The 19705-nt window shown below is 34.6% G+C and overlaps 2 protein-coding genes across 2 annotated transcripts; one reads left to right on the forward strand and one right to left on the reverse strand.

Moving 5' to 3' along the window:
- Window positions 1-5241: 5241 nt before the first annotated feature.
- LOC125209588 lies at window positions 5242-7132 on the forward strand. Its single transcript, XM_048109181.1, has 2 exons — window positions 5242-6406; window positions 7122-7132. Exons 1-2 carry the CDS (start codon window positions 5242-5244, stop codon window positions 7130-7132), a joined length of 1176 nt encoding a protein of 391 aa, XP_047965138.1.
- Window positions 7133-8291: 1159 nt separating this feature from the next.
- LOC125209589 (fasciclin-like arabinogalactan protein 1) lies at window positions 8292-9452 on the reverse strand. Its single transcript, XM_048109182.1, has one exon. The coding sequence runs from the start codon at window positions 9450-9452 to the stop codon at window positions 8292-8294; it is 1161 nt and encodes a 386-aa protein (XP_047965139.1).
- Window positions 9453-19705: the final 10253 nt, after the last annotated feature.

A 19705-nucleotide genomic window follows, 5' to 3' on the forward strand; every position in this document is an offset into this window, starting at 1 on the left:
TCAACACTTGCGCTCATTCAGTCAAACATTTTCAGAAATCGGTTCAATTATGGTCCCTTTTTTTATATTTATTATGAATATTTAACTAAAATAATAAGTACTTTAATCAATTAGAAAACGTTGGTTCAACTGGAATAGAATTTTGATGTAGATTTAAATTTAAATTTAAATGTAAATTTATAACTTACACCATCTCAAATCATTTACACCAAATCCAAACTCATTTTTGAGTATATATCATATCAAAAAGTAGTTTTATTCCAATTATTTATACTAAATTCAAAATTTACACCATTTTTGTGTTTTTGCCTCACACATTTTTGCAGTAACATCATATTTGATGTTGTTTGACAAAAAAAACATTAAAAATGAGTTTGAATTTGATGCATGATTGAGAAGATTTTTACACCAAAACTTATTTTTTGGATATGATTGAAGATGGTTTTAATTAGTCATTTCGTATTCTCTCTCCTTTTATTTGTTTTTAGAAAAGTTTCTTGCATTGGATGGACAATGTGTAACCATTTTAAGTTGGAATATAAGCTCCTAATATTATGAAGTTTTCAAAAAGTTAGATTTTTCCCCGTGAATTTTAATCTTGACAAATAATATTACGGATTTTATCCGAGTGTTATTTCTCATCAACGAAAAAATTACGGCGAATAATATTATGATACAATTTTTTTTTCGTAATTTCTCGACAATAACTTCAAAAGCTTCAAGTTGTTCAATTTTTGAGGATAGTTTTTTTAGTATGCCTTCTAAAATTGTTCTTCGTTCCATTAATATAGCCGATATTTTTTTTTTGATGGAAAATAACAAACTCGAGTAAAGTTCGTGATATTTTTAATTTGCCAAACTAAACAATAGTAGCATTGTTGCACCTTTAAATATGAATAAGATATTCAGGGATAGAAGGAAGTATAAAAGTAGGAATCTCATATTTGTATTAAAACGATTGTGTTTCATTCCACAGCACCGTTTGCTGTGTTTAATCCATAGTAGAGTATCTTAAAGGGGACAGGTGGAGTATCACATATTGCATCGATTTATAGCGTGATATCAAATTGGTTTGTTTGTGTTTTCTAATGATTACGTATCATATTGGATACTCAATCCTGACATAAAGTCTTAAAATAAGGGCAAATTGCCGCTAAAAATTTTCAAAATAGTTTAGTTCTTTTCCGTGAACTTTAATGTTCCATGAAAAGTCATGAACTTCATTGGACTGTGTAAATTTCACATCCGACCCGATAGATTTCCGACATAAATTTTATCCTACATGGCACGCCGGAGGAGTGACTTGACAAAACTCCACTAATTCTAATTGTTCTTCTATCTTTGCAATCTTTGATCTTGGATTTATCACAAACATACAAGTAGCACAAATGAAAACATACAAATCGAATTCAACATACAAATCGACATAAACATACAAATTGAATTCAGCATAAAAGTAGTATAATTCCACAATTCGAATTGAACCTTAAATTTGGTATTTGTCAAGCCACGCCTATGGCGCGCCACGTATATAGGATAAGTTTGAAATGTTTTATTTATTTTTGTTATAATTAGGTGAAGTTGAAATGAAAAGATTTTTAAAGATAATAAGTGTATCATTATTAATTTTAACATTAAATTAGAAAAATAAACAAAACACTAAAAAAAGTTGTTTTGCAAGCACCAAAATGCTTGAAATAACCAAATATGCTCGCAAAACGTCATTTTGCAAGCACTTTGCGAGCATGAAGGGTGCTACCCATTTCGCTCATTGCAAAAATTGCAAGCATTTTAGCAAGTACATGCTCGCATATTTGCTGAAACCTCTTTTGTGCTTGCATATATAAAAACGTAAAAACGTAATTATGCATGCACCATTAATTGTGCTCGCAAATCTGCAAGCGGTGTAGCAAGCACAATTCGTTTACAAGCTTTTTACTCGCAATTTTGCTCGCAAATCTGCCAGAATTTGTGAGCACAAGTACAAAAGTATAAACTTATAATAAAAACTAATTAAATAATTATTTGCAATGCCTGATCACTATATTTGTTATAGTTTACGTGACATGAGGATTCTTTTGGCTTTCCATTTTCTTGTAAGTTGTAACCACCACCTTAATGGTTGTTTAATGATAGTTTAATTCTATAATTCTTTATGTCCCTAATTTTTGAATGTAAAAGACTATTGAGTTGTAGATGGATATCACATAATAATTAAAAGCATTTTAATTTTCTCATTTATTCGTTCTCAAGCAGCTTAGCATAGTATTTATGAGCATTAATACTTATGAGTTTAAGATGATTCTTAATAGAAGAAAGTAGATACATCGCTTAAAAGATTTTAAATAAAAAAATGTTGAGTCACTCGCAGTCGCCGCCACACTCTAGCTTCACCGCTTCTCTGTCGTACCGCCTCCACAGCTGGCAAACCAAATAGGAAACCTAGAAGAGTATGTTGTTGATGATGAAGAAGAGGGGCAGAGGTGGAAGGAGACGAGGATGTGACAGGAAGGTTGGCGAAAGTGATTTTTGCATTATTAAATACGTCGTTGAATTGTTATAGACTTGAAAATTGTAATTATAACTTTATATAGGAGTAGAGATCGGTGTAAAAATATACTCCCTCCGTCCCAAGATAAGTGACCTACTTCTTTTGGGCACGGGATTTAAGAAATGGTATTTAAATAACTTAAAGTGGAGAGAGTAAAATATGAGAGAGGGAAAAGTAGAGGAGAGAAGAGAGAATAAAGTAGGAGGAGAATAAAGTAAGAGAGATGACTTTTTGCTAAAAATGGAAATAGGTCACTTATAGTGGGACTGCCCAAAAAGGAATACAAGTCACTTATCTTGTGACGGAGGGAGTATGAGATTTGGATAGATTCACTTAATCAAATTCAAATATTATCTAATTTGGTTCATTTTTAAAAAAAAATTATTTCAACTTAAAGTTGATTTGGTGAAATTTTATGGATTACATGACTTGGCTTTTTAAAAATAAAATAAAATAAAAATAAGAATTATGTTTGTTATATTAATTGTTTGCATAATTAAATTATAATTTTAAAAATAAAATGTATAGATTGTTTATGTATGACCATTTTATTCATATTAGTTTATGTTGACACTTATACAATTTTATTAATTAATATTTCAAAATTAGTGCAAATAAATAAAACTAGTCGTATATTGCAAGGGTGTGATACTAGTTTGCAATAATACGAAACTATTTTGTAAGTAACATTTGAAAATCACATAATTGAATTCCTTAATATGTTGTAGTAAATAAAATATCAAAAATTACATTATTTACATTCATAAATTATGTACTACATATAACTAAAGATTAAAAAAATATCATAGCTGAAATGCGTTTGTGGATGCCCAAATTTTTTCAATGAGATCTTATTGAAATTATCATAAGGCTTGTTCTTCGCTAATAAAAACAAATCGGCTAAAAAATTCTCAAAATCAAAGCGAAACACCTGAAACAAATTGTCACATATGACTTTCCATCTAGAACCGACTTCTTCATATGCCCAATTAGTTACTACATTGTCTCTTACATGAATACATGATGTCATAATGCACGATTGATACTACATACATATTGAACCTTTCACTCTCACCCAATCTTCTTGTAGAACCACAAACGAGTACACAAAGTTATTTCTTGTTGTCTTCTATCTTTGAGCAGACAATGTTCTTTTGCTATTAACTGGACAAGTATTCGATTTTATGAACACCGGCCACATTGGATGTATACTGATAAGCATCATCATTATGTGGCTTTATTTTATATTCCCTCCGTTCTAGATAATTCGACCCAGTATTCCATTTCGGACCGTCCCACATAATTTGTCACATTTCATTTTTACCATTTTTGGTAGTGGACCCCATATTCCACTAACGCATTCCTACTCACATTTTATTATAAAACTAATACTTTAAAAGTAAGACTCACATCCCACCAACTTTTTCAACTCACTTTCCATTAGATTTCTTAAAACCCGTGTCGGATCAAAGTGCCCAAATTATCTGGGACGGAGGGAGTAAAAGCTAATTTTCTATATTTATGAGAAGAAAATGTATTTATCACATAATTTATCACTTATCATTACTCCATTTACTATTGATTTAATTGGTGGAGCTCAAAGCATACTAATTTCTTTAGAGAAAATTGGATGTGTGGGGGACTCTACCACTACAATATCGAAAATGTACCCACTATGATATTTCTTCCATATATGGGAAAAACGCCAACGGCGTTGGCGTGTTATTAAGGTAAAACGCCAACTAAACCGGCGTTTTACAATTTCTTATTGAATTAAATTTAAACACTATTTTATTATAAAAACGCCAAAGCCATTGGCGTGTTTATTAAAACGCCTATTGCGTGGGCGTTTTTAAGCCGAATTCTAGCAGAATAAATCATATTTAAAAAAATATATATATATTGTAAAAACGCCAATACAGTTGGCGTGTTTAACAAAAACGCATATTCTGTCGGCGCCTTTAAGGAAATTTCGGCTAAAATAAATCATATGCTTAAAAGAAAATACATGGTTAAAACGCCATTGTTGGTGGCGTTTTTAACTTAAAACGCCAACAATGTTGGCGCCTTATCGTTGACACAGATATCAGTCCAGTCTTTCCCCAAAATGACGAACCCTAATGCTTTACCCATCCCAAATGCGAAAAAACATTCAGTTGCGCGAAAACCTTACCCGGGTTGACTCAATCGGCGATTTGAGAGAGAAGATTTTGATTTTGGTCTACTCTTCCACTCATTAGTCCTCCTATTCGGTTAGTATACATAATTATTGACTAATATTTGATGGATTGTTATGATAGTATATATTGTTGTGTAGTTAATTATAAAAATATTGTTGATGTATAAAGTTTCTTCTACATAATGATAAGTGTAAAAACAATACATATTTATTTTTGTGCTACGTTATTGCAGATACTATGCCGTGGTGTGTCAATTTATATTGGGGTGGAAAGATAATTTCCGGACCAGTTATTTCATATGATCCTCCTTTCTCATCAGGATTCATTATGTTGGACAAATGTATATCCTACAATGAGCTTGTGGATTCAATTTGTGAAAGGATGGGTATAAACATACTTGAAAACAAAGTTCAAATAATATGGAAACGTACCATATGCGTTGGATCTGCAGTCACGTTTATAGGTACTCTACTAGAAGAAGTATGCATGCCACTAATGTTCAGTGAGAGTATGGCTAAAGGAGGTCAAATTGAATTATTTGTTGAGCATTCTGCAATTACTCAACAAAATAGTCATCATGTCATAAGTTACGATGTTGGTACGTCTACGAGAGCACAAGTAGCAAGTTTCGCTGCAACACAAGATTTTGATGTTGGAGGCGTGCGTTTAGGGGACATTGACAATTGTGATGTGGTTGATGACATTATAGGTCCTGATAAAGCCGACTTTCTTGATCCACCATCACCTTATGATTCAGAAGATGTAAACATTGTTAGTACAGACTCAGATGGTGATCCGTCAGATGATGATCCAGTTGGAGAAACAGCAGTTGAAGAAATAGTGGATGGAGAAACAACAGCTGGAAGAAGAGTAGTTCCACAGTTCCCACAGCGTGGAATGAACTATTTTCGCACCTTACCAGGTACATATGATAGTTTTGATCCAAAGAACTTTGAGGCTGCTGATCCTAGTGTGCATTATTGGAGTGAAAAGGATCCTAGCAAAGTCGGTTTGCATTCCAAATTTAGAACGAAGTTAGAATTGAAGACCGCCGTTACTTTTTGGCATTTGAAAAAAATCCGACAATATACAGTTGCTGAAAGTAAAGGAAAGAGATGGCATGCGGTTTGTAATTACCCACAAGGAAATCCGGAAGATAAGTCATTACCGAAATATTTGTGGGAGTGTCGAGCAACATTGAGAAAGCATGATGAACACTGGCAAATTAGAGTGTTTACCACTGCTCATACTTGTATGGGGGATCGCAATTATGATGGGCACGCCAATCTCGGGTCGTCCATGATAGCATTGAGTGTTCGGCATCAGATAGAAAACGATCATGCTTACAAGGTAAAAGCTATTGTGGCGGATATTGAAAATAGATTTCATGTGAAAGTTAGTTACAAGAAAGCATGGTATGCTCGGAGGACAGCTATTGAGCTTGTATATGGTGGTTGGGAGTGGTCATTCAAAGTTTTACCGTCTTATTTGAATGAAATGCAGCGACAAAATCCTGGTACAATTGTCGAATGGTTGCACGATGACAGATTAAGCCGCGGTATGAACAAGGTTTTCAAGTACGTATTTTGGGCTTTTGGACCAGCTGTGGAGGCTTTTCAACTATGCAAACCAGTTTTAACAGTTGATGGAACTCATCTATGTGGACGATGTCGAGGTAAAATTCTTATTGCCGTTGGATTTGATGCTGATGTGAATCAAATGATACTAATTATACTCCAAGTTTTCTCCTATTTTGTATATTTAAATCATCTATCAATTGATCATTAAGGTTTGATTATTATATATTAGTTGATAGATGTACATGTGGAGTAGGGTCTGATTGAAACTGTTTGTTGCCTATCAATATGGTGTTCAAATTCTTTGATCTTACCACCATTATCTTCGTCTTTGAAATAGCTTCGCGTGGGTATATTGCACGCCTCAATCGGAGCTCGGATGAAGAAGTTATGACCATTTGACGAATGTTGCGCGAAGCAGTCAAAACCGGCAAAAACGCCCGGGTCGGGCGTTTTCAGCATTAAAAACGCCCGGGGACAGTGGAAACGCCCGGGTCAGCATCAAAAACGCCCGGGTTGGCACCATTTTGCCCGGTCGGGCGTTTTTCTCGAAAACTGCCGAATTTTAGGTTTCAAATTGGTTTCCGGGGCGGTTTTGGAAGATATTCAGACATATTCAGACACGAGAAAAATGAGAGGAAAAGAGAAAAAGAGAGGAGGAAGAAGAAAAGGAATAAATTTCGGCCAACATTCCGACGATCCGTCTCCAAATCCCAATTCCACTCAACGAGAGCATGTTTCCTATGGTTTTTGTTGCAAATTCCACCATGTGTTTAGGCTAAACTCTCTATGTTGCTCCAAGTTGTAATCCAGGCTTTGTATAGATGTTTCTACACCTTTGAACTCATGTGTTTGTTACTAACAATGTGCTTAATGTTTATACACTATGTTTTTGGCTAATAATGTAGTGTTGTTCTTTCCTTGGCTATTGTCTCTTTAACATAGTTTAGGAATGTTTTATTGTTGGTATGCTATCGAATTAGAATTGTTCAGAGGATAATTTGATAGTGGATTAAGTAGGTGATTGTTTATTTCTCTAGCGCTTCCATTTAAACCCAATATCATACTCATGTCAAAGCAGCCTATATAACCATAATTTTCCACCTACACAATTAAGTTGCCCAATTTGGTTTTTAATCAAATTTATACCCTAACTAAATACCAATATCTCAACTATTAATCAACAATAATGTCATTCAAACAAGCATACTAACCTAAAAATGTATCATATATGGGTAAGAATGACACCAATTCACTCCTTGTTGATGCAATTGATGGAGGGAGGGCGAAATCACCGAGAAACAGCAGTTGTGTGTGAGTTTTCGCGATTTGGGGAGGAGGGTTTCGCGTTTTCGCGATTTGGGGAGGAGGGTTTCGCGATTTGGGGGAGGAGAAGCTGGTATAATTCATTCTGCCAAAAAACGCCAATGGCATCGGCGTTTCTAAATTTTAATTTTTTTTTAAACACACCAACCGAGTCGGCGTCTATAAATAAAAATAACGTATTATTTTTTTTTTCCAATAATTGCTTATAAACGTCTTTGTCAATGGCGTTTTTTACATAAACACGCCAACCAGAATGACGGGTTATAATCCACAGTGTATTTTAATAAAATCAAAATTAAATTGCAAAACGCCGCTTTAGATGGCGTTTTCCCTTAATAACACGCCAACGCCGTTGGCGTTTTTCCCATAGATGGAAAAAATAACAAAATGGGTACATTTTCGTTATTGTAGTAGTAGAGTGCCCCAGAGATCCGATTTTCTCGATTTCTTTATGGTAAAAAGAAAAGAAATGAAAGGTAAAACCTGCATTTTCCTAAAACAATAAGAAATCCAACAAATCTGTAACAAATAGAGCAAATGAGTACTACTCCATACATGATACATCCATGTAAAATTGCCAAAGTATATTTCACACAAAAAGCCCAAAACAAAAAATCCAAATTGCAAAAATGAAAATGAATGCAGAAATAAGAAACCTCAAAACTGTAGTAATATGAATACTAAACCGAGGCTCAAAATCACGCCATCACTGATCAATCTAGCCGCAGCGCCATTGGATTTCCGACGGAAACCGTCGGCCGGAGATTCCGCCGGAGCATCTGACACCGGGTGCGAATAGTCCCCGGTCGCCGGAGAAGGCGCCAGAGCCGGCGACCTGAACACCTCCAATGGCATCAAAACCTTATCCAGCTGAAATATGGCCACCGGATCCTTATCCAACACGGTACCGACGATCTTTGCCGTCACCATCGGCGTCTTGATCGTGACGTCATCTCCGTCATTCACCACGTTAAGCCTGAACTGCTTTGTCGCTCCGTCAGTTGCCAAAGTGCTCGTCTCTCCGTTGCTCGATCGCAGGCCGGAGAACGACGCGTAGAACCCTATCCCGTGATACTCAAGCAGCGCCTCCTTCCCGTCGTCCGTCAGGTTCTCGAATATCGGGATGAAGCCGATCATGGCCTCGTCAACCGGGCAGAACACCGTTAATCCAGTCACATTGTTCGCCTCGAAAGCCTGCTCCGCCTCCACGCTGGAGACCAGCAAGGCGGCAAACACGCTGCAGCCGTGGGCCGACATGGCGGCCGTGAGATTGGCCTCGCTCGGAGCAGGGGCTGGGGCCGGGACCGCGGCCCTCGCTTCGGGTGAGACAAACAAGGCGGAGGAGATCTGTATAACGGATAAGTTGTGCGGCATGGCCTCGACGGACTTAACGAATGTTGCGGCGGGGGCGTCTTTCGGGGAGAAGGCAACGTTTCCGCCGTTGAGGTTGGTGATCTGGACGGAGGCGGGGGGCGGGGACAGGGTGGGGGATTGGGCGGTGCCGTTGGGGAGGAGGAGGAGCTTCTCGGCGTCGAAGAAGTCGAGGAGGATGTGGAGGGAGAGGACGTTCTTGATGGCGCCGAGGGTGAGGTCGTTGGAGAGGAAGCGGTCCATGGCGGCGTTGTCGATGGCGCAGACGGTGATTGTGTCGCGGCGTTGGATCTCCGGCGAGAGGAGCGTTGCGGTTAGATAGTTGTTGAAGTTGGAGAAGTCGGGGTATTTGGCGAGGATGCCGGTGATGTTGTGGGCAGTGGTGGTGGAAGGGAGTAGGAAAAGGGAGAGGGTTATGAGAGTAGCGGCGGCGTGGTGGAGCTTCATCGCGGCGGAGAGAGTTTTACGGGGAGTGAAGACAAAATGGTTGGAATTTTATGTTCGAATGTGATCAACTGTTAACGTTGTAGTAACAGAATGTGATCAATTGTTAATACTTGATACAATATTATCCAAATATTGTTATTAAAGAAATGAAGAATTAGATCTTGTGTTCTTAATCTGATTAACAAAATGAAGAATTAAATTATAAATTATTTATTCTGTATTCATTAAAAAAGCCTTAAATTATAAATTATTTATTCTGTATTCATTAAAAAAGCCGATGATAGTTTTTTATTCAATTAAGAACGTTAATTTTATGTATCCATATACCGCAATTCGAAAAGCATTAATATTTTTGGTATTTCAACTAAAAGTACTATCTTCGTCCACAAAAGATATCAGATATCACATTTGTAGGACGGCAAGAGATTTTAAAAGGTTTAATTTTGTGTGTTAGGTGGAAAGAGAAAATGCAATATTTATATTATAGTGAGGAGAAACTTTTTCTATCAATGAAATGTGACATCTTTAGTATGACAAACTAAAAGGAAAGTGAGACATCTTTTATGGGAGAATGGAGTATGAAACGCAAATAAAAGTGTCTTCGAAAAGTAAAAGATTAAGATGTACTTCATTCGATCCTCATTATATTGTTCCACTTTTTACCCGTGCATGCTTTGAGAAATTGTTTGACTTTGTTAAGAAAAGTGGGAGAAAAATTAGATAACTGAAGGTAAGTACAAGGATATCGAACACAAAGAATAAAATTGCAACTGTTTATCTTACTAAGCGTCATATACTATCTAGAAACACGAGAGTTTTGATTCAATTAATTGAATTGGACAGAAATTAATAAAGTAAATAAAACAACGCATAAAAATAAATAATAGTACTCCTTTAACAAGAGCTGAATGAAATTCCAGGGTTATTGATTTCACAAGTTAGTCTACTAATTAACAGTTCATCCAATTACATAATCACACCCTAACTCTTCTGTATTTGACCCAAAGATACTTTTAATTAATTCCCTTAAAACTATACTTTTTTTAATTAAGAGTGATGACAACTTGAGAGTCTAATTGAGTTTTTTGGAGTTGTTAATCTAAAATTGACAATTGTAGTGTATAATCTACTTTGTGGTGCATGGGCAATACATATGTGACTCGTTCTAGTTAAGCATGAACTATATTAGGGTGTTGTAGTTGGAATTTCTATTAACCATAACTGTGAAAGCACATCCCCAAAATTCTCTTGTCTCTATCTATTTTACTCTCGTGATTAATATGCAATTGCTAACTTGCTTTCTTTTAATTGTTTTATTTACTATTTTAGCATTCAAACCAATCTCAAACCGTATCTCCAAATAGTGAAAGAAGTCTAGTTTTACATAGCCAGTCTGTAACCGTATTCACTGTGTTCGATATCATGTGCTTACTCTTAGCTATACTATTTCTGCTTTGTATACTTGCAAGTTGATGTAGTGCTAACACTAGTGCATTACTCATATTACAAAAAGAGAACTTCTCGACTTGGCTTATATCATTGCGTTTAAAGTTTCAATTTGTATTCCCATTTCCAGTTTATCCGTGTAATCTATTTTGCCAGATGACGTTCAAATTTAGTCGTAAATACCTGAATTGGTTTATAGTTTGTGTAGTTTCCATCTATTAGCCTCTTGATAATTACTCTCTCTGTCCTATTAAATACGCAACATTTAGAAATCGGCACGGATTTTTATTTAGTGTTGCTTTGTGAGTTAATGAAGAGAGAGTAAAGTAATAGGGATGAAAATGTAGAGATAGAGATGTTTCTATTCTAGGAAACGTTTCATTTTTAATGGGACAAACTAAAAAGGAAAATGTTTTATTTCTAATGGGACAAAGGGAGTAATATATGTTATAAATTTGAAAGGATATACTCTCTCTATATCAAGATAGTTGACACATTCTTTTGAATATAAGATTTAAGGAAGGAATGCATTAAATGTTAGAGTGAAGAGAGTAAGCTAAGAAAGAAAATAAAGTAATAAAGATGACGAGAGAATAAAACATGGAAAAGATAAAGTTTTTGAAAAAACCGAAATAACTTAATTAATTTGGTATAACAAAAAAAAAATACGGCTTAACTAATTTAATAATTTACTATGTAAGAGTGGATATGATTATAGGTTTGTGTTAAAATGACAATTCCTCTTAAAGTGACACTGTGACACCACTTATACAAAAAATTATAAACGCTACACAACAATCTATAGATTGTTGTATAGCGTGTTGGATATTGCTGACCAAGAAAAATTGTTGTATAGTGTACAAAATATTGTTGGCCGTCTTTTTTTAGATTTTTTTTTGCCACCTGGCAGTTTATTATTCGTCCACGTGTACAAATAATTGGCTAGGAATGGTGATATGGTGTTATTTTAAGAGGTGATGGCACCCTAACACCCCTATTATTATAACTCCATGTGCAAATGTTTAATTTTTATTTTTTGCTCTATCCATTAGTACTACTACTATTCATAAATAACCAATCACTAATCTGATATAGAATTTGTACCTGAAGAAAAATATTTCAGAAAAGTTGGCAAAGAATAGTACTCCCTCCGTCCTCCATTAATAGTCACACTTTTCCATTTCGGTCCTTTCCAAATTAAGAGTCACACTTCATTTTTACCATAAATGGTAAATAGGTCCCACATTCCACTAACTCACTTCACTCACATTTTATTATAAAACCAATATAAAAGGTGGGTCCCACATTCTACTAACTTTTTCAACCAACTTTTCTTTACATTTCTTAAAACCCGTGCCCGGTCAAACTGTGACTCCTAATCGGGGACGGAGGGAGTAGGAAAAAAGGGGTATTGCCGCTAGCAAAGAATGGTAGGGAAAAGGGGGTATTGCCGCTAGCAATCTGTTTGAAAAACTTATAAGTGGTCGTTCAGTTTGTTAGATAAACTAATTAAGATATGTAGCCCGAGAATTTGTTATGAGATTATTTTATGTGGAAGAGATGTTTATGATTAATTATCATATAATTATTTATTTAGGATTAAGTTGTGAGATTAATCTTATAAACCAAATACAATACTCCCTTCATTCCACAAATTTTTTCACACTTTGATCGGGTATGAGTTTTAAGAAATATAAGGGGAAATGAGTTGAACAAATTAGTGGAATGTGAGTCCTACTTTTATATATTAGTTTTATAATAAAATGTGAGTAAGAATAAGTTAGTGGAATATGAGATCCACTACTAAAAATGGTAAAATGTGAAATGTGACAAATTTTGTGGTACGGACGAATTGAAAAAATGTGACAAACTTTCTAAAATAAAGAAAGTACATATTTAATCCCGAAATATAACTTCCAAACTAAACATCTTCTAAAGGGATTGGAGTAAGTAAACGAAAAAGCCAATGTAGTTCTATGTAGCGGCCACAGGAAAGGGGAGAATGAGATTGATGGAGTGGTAAATTTAAGTTATCTTATTATTTGAAATCGTGTTTTCTCTGCCTAGTTATATTCCAAGAGGAATAAAACATAGATGTTAACCTTCTGTATACATACTTTATCTCCAAGATTTACCATACTATGCTGAATATTTATCATAATTATGGAGCACGAAAATAAGTTTATAAATACTCCCTCAAGCATTATCAAAAGAGATCCTTTTTGCTGCATATTTTCCAGAGTTTAAAGTATTTTTTAGAGTTCTTCCATTGTTCATCAAGTTCAAAGTGTTTGAAGAAGAATTCAAGAGAAGATCACGCATTTGATGATTCAACCTTTGGGTTATATCATTTAGTTATTATGTTTTCTTTGTTTTCCCTATAAACTATATTTTCAGCTTATTCAATTATGTGTAACTAAACTTATAGAATTCTAGGGATGTGTTAGTAACGACTTTGGTTATACAATTCCTATTTGTTTAATATTTGTTTTGTTCATTGTTTTGCTTCTATTCTAAGTGTTGGATAATTGCTCATGTTTGAGTGACACATTCTGTGATGATCTCTTAACTTGCAACATAATCATGAGAGGAGGTTTGCGAGTTAGAAGAGCTTAGTTGACGTTATAATTAACTTCCTTTAAAACGACACTGTTAATTGAGAGCGAGAACATCAAGAGCCTTAGGAGCTTTTAGGAGTTATTAATCTAGGATTGACGCCCCTAGTGTCTATAATTCACTTTGTGCTGCATGAACAATATATTTATGACTCGTCTTTGTGAAGTGTGAACTGTGCTAGGGTGTTGTAGTTAGAATTTGTATAGCATAACTGTAAAAGCACATCCTTGGAATTTCCTTATCTCAATTGATTTTTCTCTGTGTTTTTATCTGCAATCGTTATTTGCTTTCTTTTTACAATTTTTATTTTCAAAAACCCAAAACCTTTTTTTTCTTTTTACAGTTTTTATCTGTGATTGTTTTTCCTGTGTTCGATATCCGGTACTGACCTTTAGTTATACTATACATACTTTGTATACTTAGGTGGCGTTCGGTTGTCATGACTAATAATCATGAGACTATCCATCTAGGATTAAGTTGTGGGATTATTTTAGTTGGAGGGGGAGGCTATGACTAATTATCATGAGACTATCCATCTAGGATTAAGTTGTAGAGTTTAATCTTATGAACCAAACATGATACATATTTAATAATGGGATTTAATCTTGGCAACCGAACACCCCCTTACAGATTTATTTAGTGCTAATAAAAAGTGCATCAAAAAGCCGTCCAACTGATCAAGAGGAGTTATTAAAAGGAGCAGGCATTGCAAGGAGTAGGACAGAGGAAAGAGAATTCGAAGATACCCTTTGCTATAAGGGTACAAATGTCAAATCATGAATGATATACCCTAGGGATTGGAGCTTGGAGCCGTCCTATATAAAGGGATCAACATTGAAGGAATGGGGGGGAGGGCTCTCGATATACTACACACAGTCTCACACACATCCTTAGAGAGAGTTCATAGCTAAAAGTCCACTCCACACGCAAGAATGCTTTCAACCTCCTGGCTCTAAGGGGGAGCACCGTAGTTTCTACTTTTCAACATCTAAACCGTTGTTCCACCACCCTTCGGAGTGAAGATACAATCATTTACTTTTGATTTTAGTCGTTTAATTTCGTGCTTTAAGAGTTTTAGTGTTTTGAACATCCTAGCTTAAGAATCCTTAGTTATTTTTGCTGTTTGATTTGGATATTGTCCTTCGAAGCATTGGATATTGTTCTATTTTCGTTGTTATGGAAGTTTTGTGGAATTTTATGATGTTGAGCTTTATTTATGTTTTGTTGGATGTTTTTCGCAATTGTTAGTTGCTTAGAATCTCTTGGATCTAATTTGTTAGTGTTTGATTTCGTAGATCTGGTTCGCTCTGCTTTTAGAATGCATGATTATGGTTCATTTATGTTATCTGTCATCCTAGTTGGTCAGTTAGCGTAGATCTAATATTTCCTAGCGTTAAATTCTCGTTTAAGTTGTGTTCGAAGCATCCTCTGTTTTCTTAAGGCTCGTTCATTAAATTCTCTAATTTGCTTATTTACTTAGAGAATATGAAGTAGGAGGGTAGTTAGAGATCAGATCTGAGAATTTGCTTCATGCTTTTTACTTTTTCAGCTTTTCCACCACTTAGCCAGTTTAGAAAAGATGGTCCACATTTACTTTTTTTTCACCTTGCTTGCCTATTTTAGGAAGTCTACAGTCTGGGTTGTTAGCTGCACGTGCTCGTTGTTATTTTATTGCAGATTTAAATATTCGTTCACCTTTTTCATGGTTAGCCGTTTGTTCATACTTCCATACAATTCCAATCAAATTGATCAGTCTAGTTAGAATCCTCTGTTCATCTTTCAAGTCAAGTAGATAATTCCTAACCCACTCAAATAGCGTGGCAGAAGCCAACCCTCCCAAAATGTCTCTCGCATCCTTGTGGGATTCGATCCTTACTTTCCTGTGCTAAGTTTTACTAGTATCGTGTGGTTAAGGTTTTGAAAGTAGCCTCGGATTACGCGTTCGACGAAACGTCGATAGGTCTATAGGGTCTGCTTGGTCAGTTCACGTACTTTCCATGCACATGCACGGACGTGGATTGGTCTAGCTGGTCTACTTGATCAGTCTGTGATTATATATTTATTTTTAGCACGCATTTAAAGGCTAGTTTCACTCACCTATCTTTCATATTTTTATCAAAAATAGAGGGTCAAACACTATTTGCGGCCCGCCTATATGGGCTATACAGCCCATATTAGTCCACTATAATAATTACATGTAATAACTCTTCTTATTAAATACTCCATCCGTCCCAAGAAGATGACCCCTTCCTTGGACGATATGAGATTTTACGAAGTTTTATATTGTGTTTAGGTGGGGAGAATAAAGTAAGAAAGAAGGAATAAAGCATAGATAACAAAGTTTCTATTTTTAGTAATGGGTCATCTTGAGTGAGACAAACTAAAACTGAAAGTAGGTCATCTTCGGTGAAACGGAGGGAATACTAATTTAATAAGGTTAATACACTTTTAATTAATCCCTTAGCTTTTACCATAGTTTATTTATAGCTCGCATTTTTTATGAATTTTAATCCATTATTTCTCACACCGGGAATCGGATTTGAAAAAAAGAATATGCAATGGTCATCTACTCCGACGTAGATCGACGTTATGTCATTTAATTTCATAAAATTAAATGTCTCATCGCATTTATTCTTGGTCAAAACCCTTTGACCGGGCACACGATTCCAACAATATCCACGTTAGTTGAAATTGCCAAATGCATGTGCATTCAGAAACAAGCATATAGTTGTTGGCTTTGAAGCAGTCAATATCATCGAACACACATGCATACAATTATACCCCTATACTATACTGTTGTAATAAAAAAATAATTAGTAGTATCTATATAATAACAAAACCGATTATTAGGAATTAGATTTGATAATTTAGTGGTTTAATGTTTTCTTGTGAAATTTCAAAGTTATTTAATTTAATTAAAAAAATCAATTGTTTATATGGTAGTTATGAATTTCCTTAAAATCACTCGATATTTCCTTATAATTTATCCTTATTATTCCTTTTACTTGGCAGCTTTTAGGGTGATAAGTTAGTTAATGGAGTATATGAGATATTATCTGTTTGTTTTCTTTGATTAATGTGATACAAAGATACACTAATTGGACATAATACAACTAAATAAAGATTGGGAGAAATTAAATATAAATAAACTGAAATGAAAATACAAATAAGAAACTATAAACCATAGATGTAATTTGTAAGACGATGTAGGAGTCCTCTCTCCGCAAGACGAGATACGCCCCGGTAGTGCTTTCGGATTGCCGTGCCTTCCTCAAAGATAAAACGGCTTTGTTTTGTTCGTTGCAGCACGGCAGACGGAACAAGCTCCGGCGAACTGGATGATGGCGAGAGCAGAGCTTCGACGGAGAGAGGGGGAGAGAGCTATGCAAATGATATGCTTAGTTATAGGCCAAGTCCAATGCATGTGGAGGTGGAGTCGAAGCAGCCATCAAGGCTAATTGTAACGGTCGGCGGTAACAAACGTTACAAACGCCAATCATGGAGTATGAACCTGGACGGATGTATCTGGACACCTCTCACGTAGTTATTCATTCCAGAAATGTATCTGGACGACTCGATCAATGTGAACACATTCTACGAAGCTTTCTCCGTGTGCTAATTTGCCACGTTGCTTTGTCTACGTATCAAAATAGATTAATTAATTAATTAATTTCATTATCTCTATATAGCATGACATGCTTTTAATATATTATTTCTCACTCACCGGGAATTGGTATAGAGAAAGTGAATATACCACAATTATCTACTCGGGGCGTAGATCGATTATAAATTATTTAAATATTTAAAAATTAAATAATACGCGCTTTGTACGACCCGGTCCAATTGCATTGACCGGACCACGATTCAAACATTATCAGCTTATTCTAAGTTTATCATTCTCTGATTAATGACCAATTATGGGAGAGTGAAAACCCAACACAACCCCTAAAGCTTAAGAAGTTTATTTATGATCCCTAAAGCTTAAGAAATTTTTTTATAAAATTGGATAATTGAAACTAGCACCTCAAATCAAATTTAAGGTGGTTCTTCAACTTCCAATATATTACTCCGTATTACTCCATTGTTGCAGGAGTATGTTTATACTTTTGCATACAGTGTTTTTACAGTTTTCGTTTCTGGCTTGTGTTTTTATACTCTGAAAAATCACAACAGTTAGATTTGTAGAATGGAACTTAGGGGTTTTCTATGTTACGATTAAATCTTTGCCTTAATTAATTATTGTGATTATATTCTATTTTCATTTAGTTGATTGTTCCTGCTATTCAAGAACTTGCCATGTCTAATTTAGTACTCCACTAAATATGCGTTGATGTGGTTGTGTGTATTGGTATGGGGCATGAAGGTTTATGACTACTTTATAACAATAATATGATTTAAATTAATAGAAACTACTCAATGGAAGATTGTTTTATTACAACTTTGGCATTGACAGGCTGCAGCTATTCATCATCTTTGAATGGGCCATATATTAGTATGTGCACCTTTATTAGGCTGCCCTACAAGTTAGATTAAATGTGACAAAAGTTGGGGCCAAGCACATGAAAAAGGAGCAATGACTAGCAACGGCATCGTATTATATTCGCGTGAGCTAGTTGGAGCATTGATATTGATCTCACTACAATAAAAAAAAAATCAAATAAGGACAGTTTTTTACTGTTATTAAGGATGCTAATTTATGTCCAGTTATACCATTAATATTTCATAAAGTGTTTTTTTATTAGTGTCACAGCGAAAATTAGAGACACAAATAGATGCATTCTAAAAAATAAAAGATTAAGAAATTTGTCCTTAACTTAGGAACATTTTCTTTTGTATCGTAAATTATGAGTAGTTATTTTTAAAAATTTCCAAACGTTAATAATTAAGTTTCAAAAATCATGTTTGTGTCTTTAAAAGATTACTAAATTTTTTTAGTGTCTACGTCGCCATTATTAATCTCAATTGTAAGTTTAATTAAACTACAGTAACTTATTTCACCTTGATGACATTTTCTCTTTCCGAGATATCAAGATATGACCACTTGATCGAATTATTAAAAGTACCAATTAAACTTTAAAATAAAAAATTACATATATGTACTACTATAAAGATAAATTAGATAAATTAGAGTTTAGAATTTAGGGATGTGTCTTGGTCTGCTGCGATCCGGAAATTTATGCATAAAACTAACTTTTCAACTGGGACAGGCAAAAGGTTTTCCTAGTTTTCTTGAGCAGCTTTAAGCGTAAATTTGGTATTATGAATTGTGGAATTTAGAATTGAAATTTTCAATTTAAAATTTCCTGTTTGAGATTAGTATTGAATTTCAATTCAAACTCCAATTCTATTATTTTAAATATATGGTCAGAGTATATATTTAAAATTGTCTCCCAAAAGATAATGTACAAACATACACACAATGCACACAACACACACACAAACATACACAATACACAACACTGCACACATCATTGCACTCACGGCACACACGAACATGTATGATACACAATAATGCTCTTAGGACACATATCACATGCACTCGTACACAATATAGTTTCGTAGTATATATAAGAAACAAGTTATAAATATATTCAATTAAAAATAAATGTCAACTATTGATTACTCCTACTATTATTTATTAAATAAAGAGTATGAAATTAAAGTACAATGATGAAATACTTAATTTTTAAAAAATAAATAATTTAAAATTTAATTCAAATATGTAATTCAAATTCAGTTCAAAAAAATTACAACTACTAACATAATTTCAGTTTCATTATACTAATTAAACACATCCTTAACTAATTCATTATTATTTTAGGTGTGTGCTCGTACATATCCTATATTTTGTTACTCCATTAAACATGAAGATCACATACCCGTAAAACATCAATTCGGATTCTTCTCCAATCTCTATATTTAACCATCGCTAGATCTCGTTCCAGAAAAAGCTAGAGCATCACCACTACCCAAAAATTTAAAAAATCTAAAGGTATCCTAAATTAAGAAACTCCCTCCATAAATAAATTTGCTGACCGTAATGTAGTTGCTGAGCATTTAATTGAAAACGTGAAAGTATTAAAGGAATTAATTGAGGAGTAGTAAAAGGAATTAAAGGAAAATGATGGATGAGATGAATTGGTCCATCTTATCCTCTCTATTGCGCAGTCCACTACTGTTAGTACTTTGCA

Source organism: Salvia hispanica, chromosome 3 (assembly GCF_023119035.1).
Source record: "Salvia hispanica cultivar TCC Black 2014 chromosome 3, UniMelb_Shisp_WGS_1.0, whole genome shotgun sequence".
Lineage (NCBI taxonomy): Eukaryota > Viridiplantae > Streptophyta > Magnoliopsida > Lamiales > Lamiaceae > Salvia > Salvia hispanica.

Coding starts and splice junctions, on each gene's coding strand:
- LOC125209588 (XM_048109181.1), top strand. CDS start 5,242: ATGGCTAAAGGAGGTCAAATTGAATTATTTGTTGAGCATTCTGCAATT.
- LOC125209589 (XM_048109182.1), bottom strand. CDS start 9,452: ATGAAGCTCCACCACGCCGCCGCTACTCTCATAACCCTCTCCCTTTTC.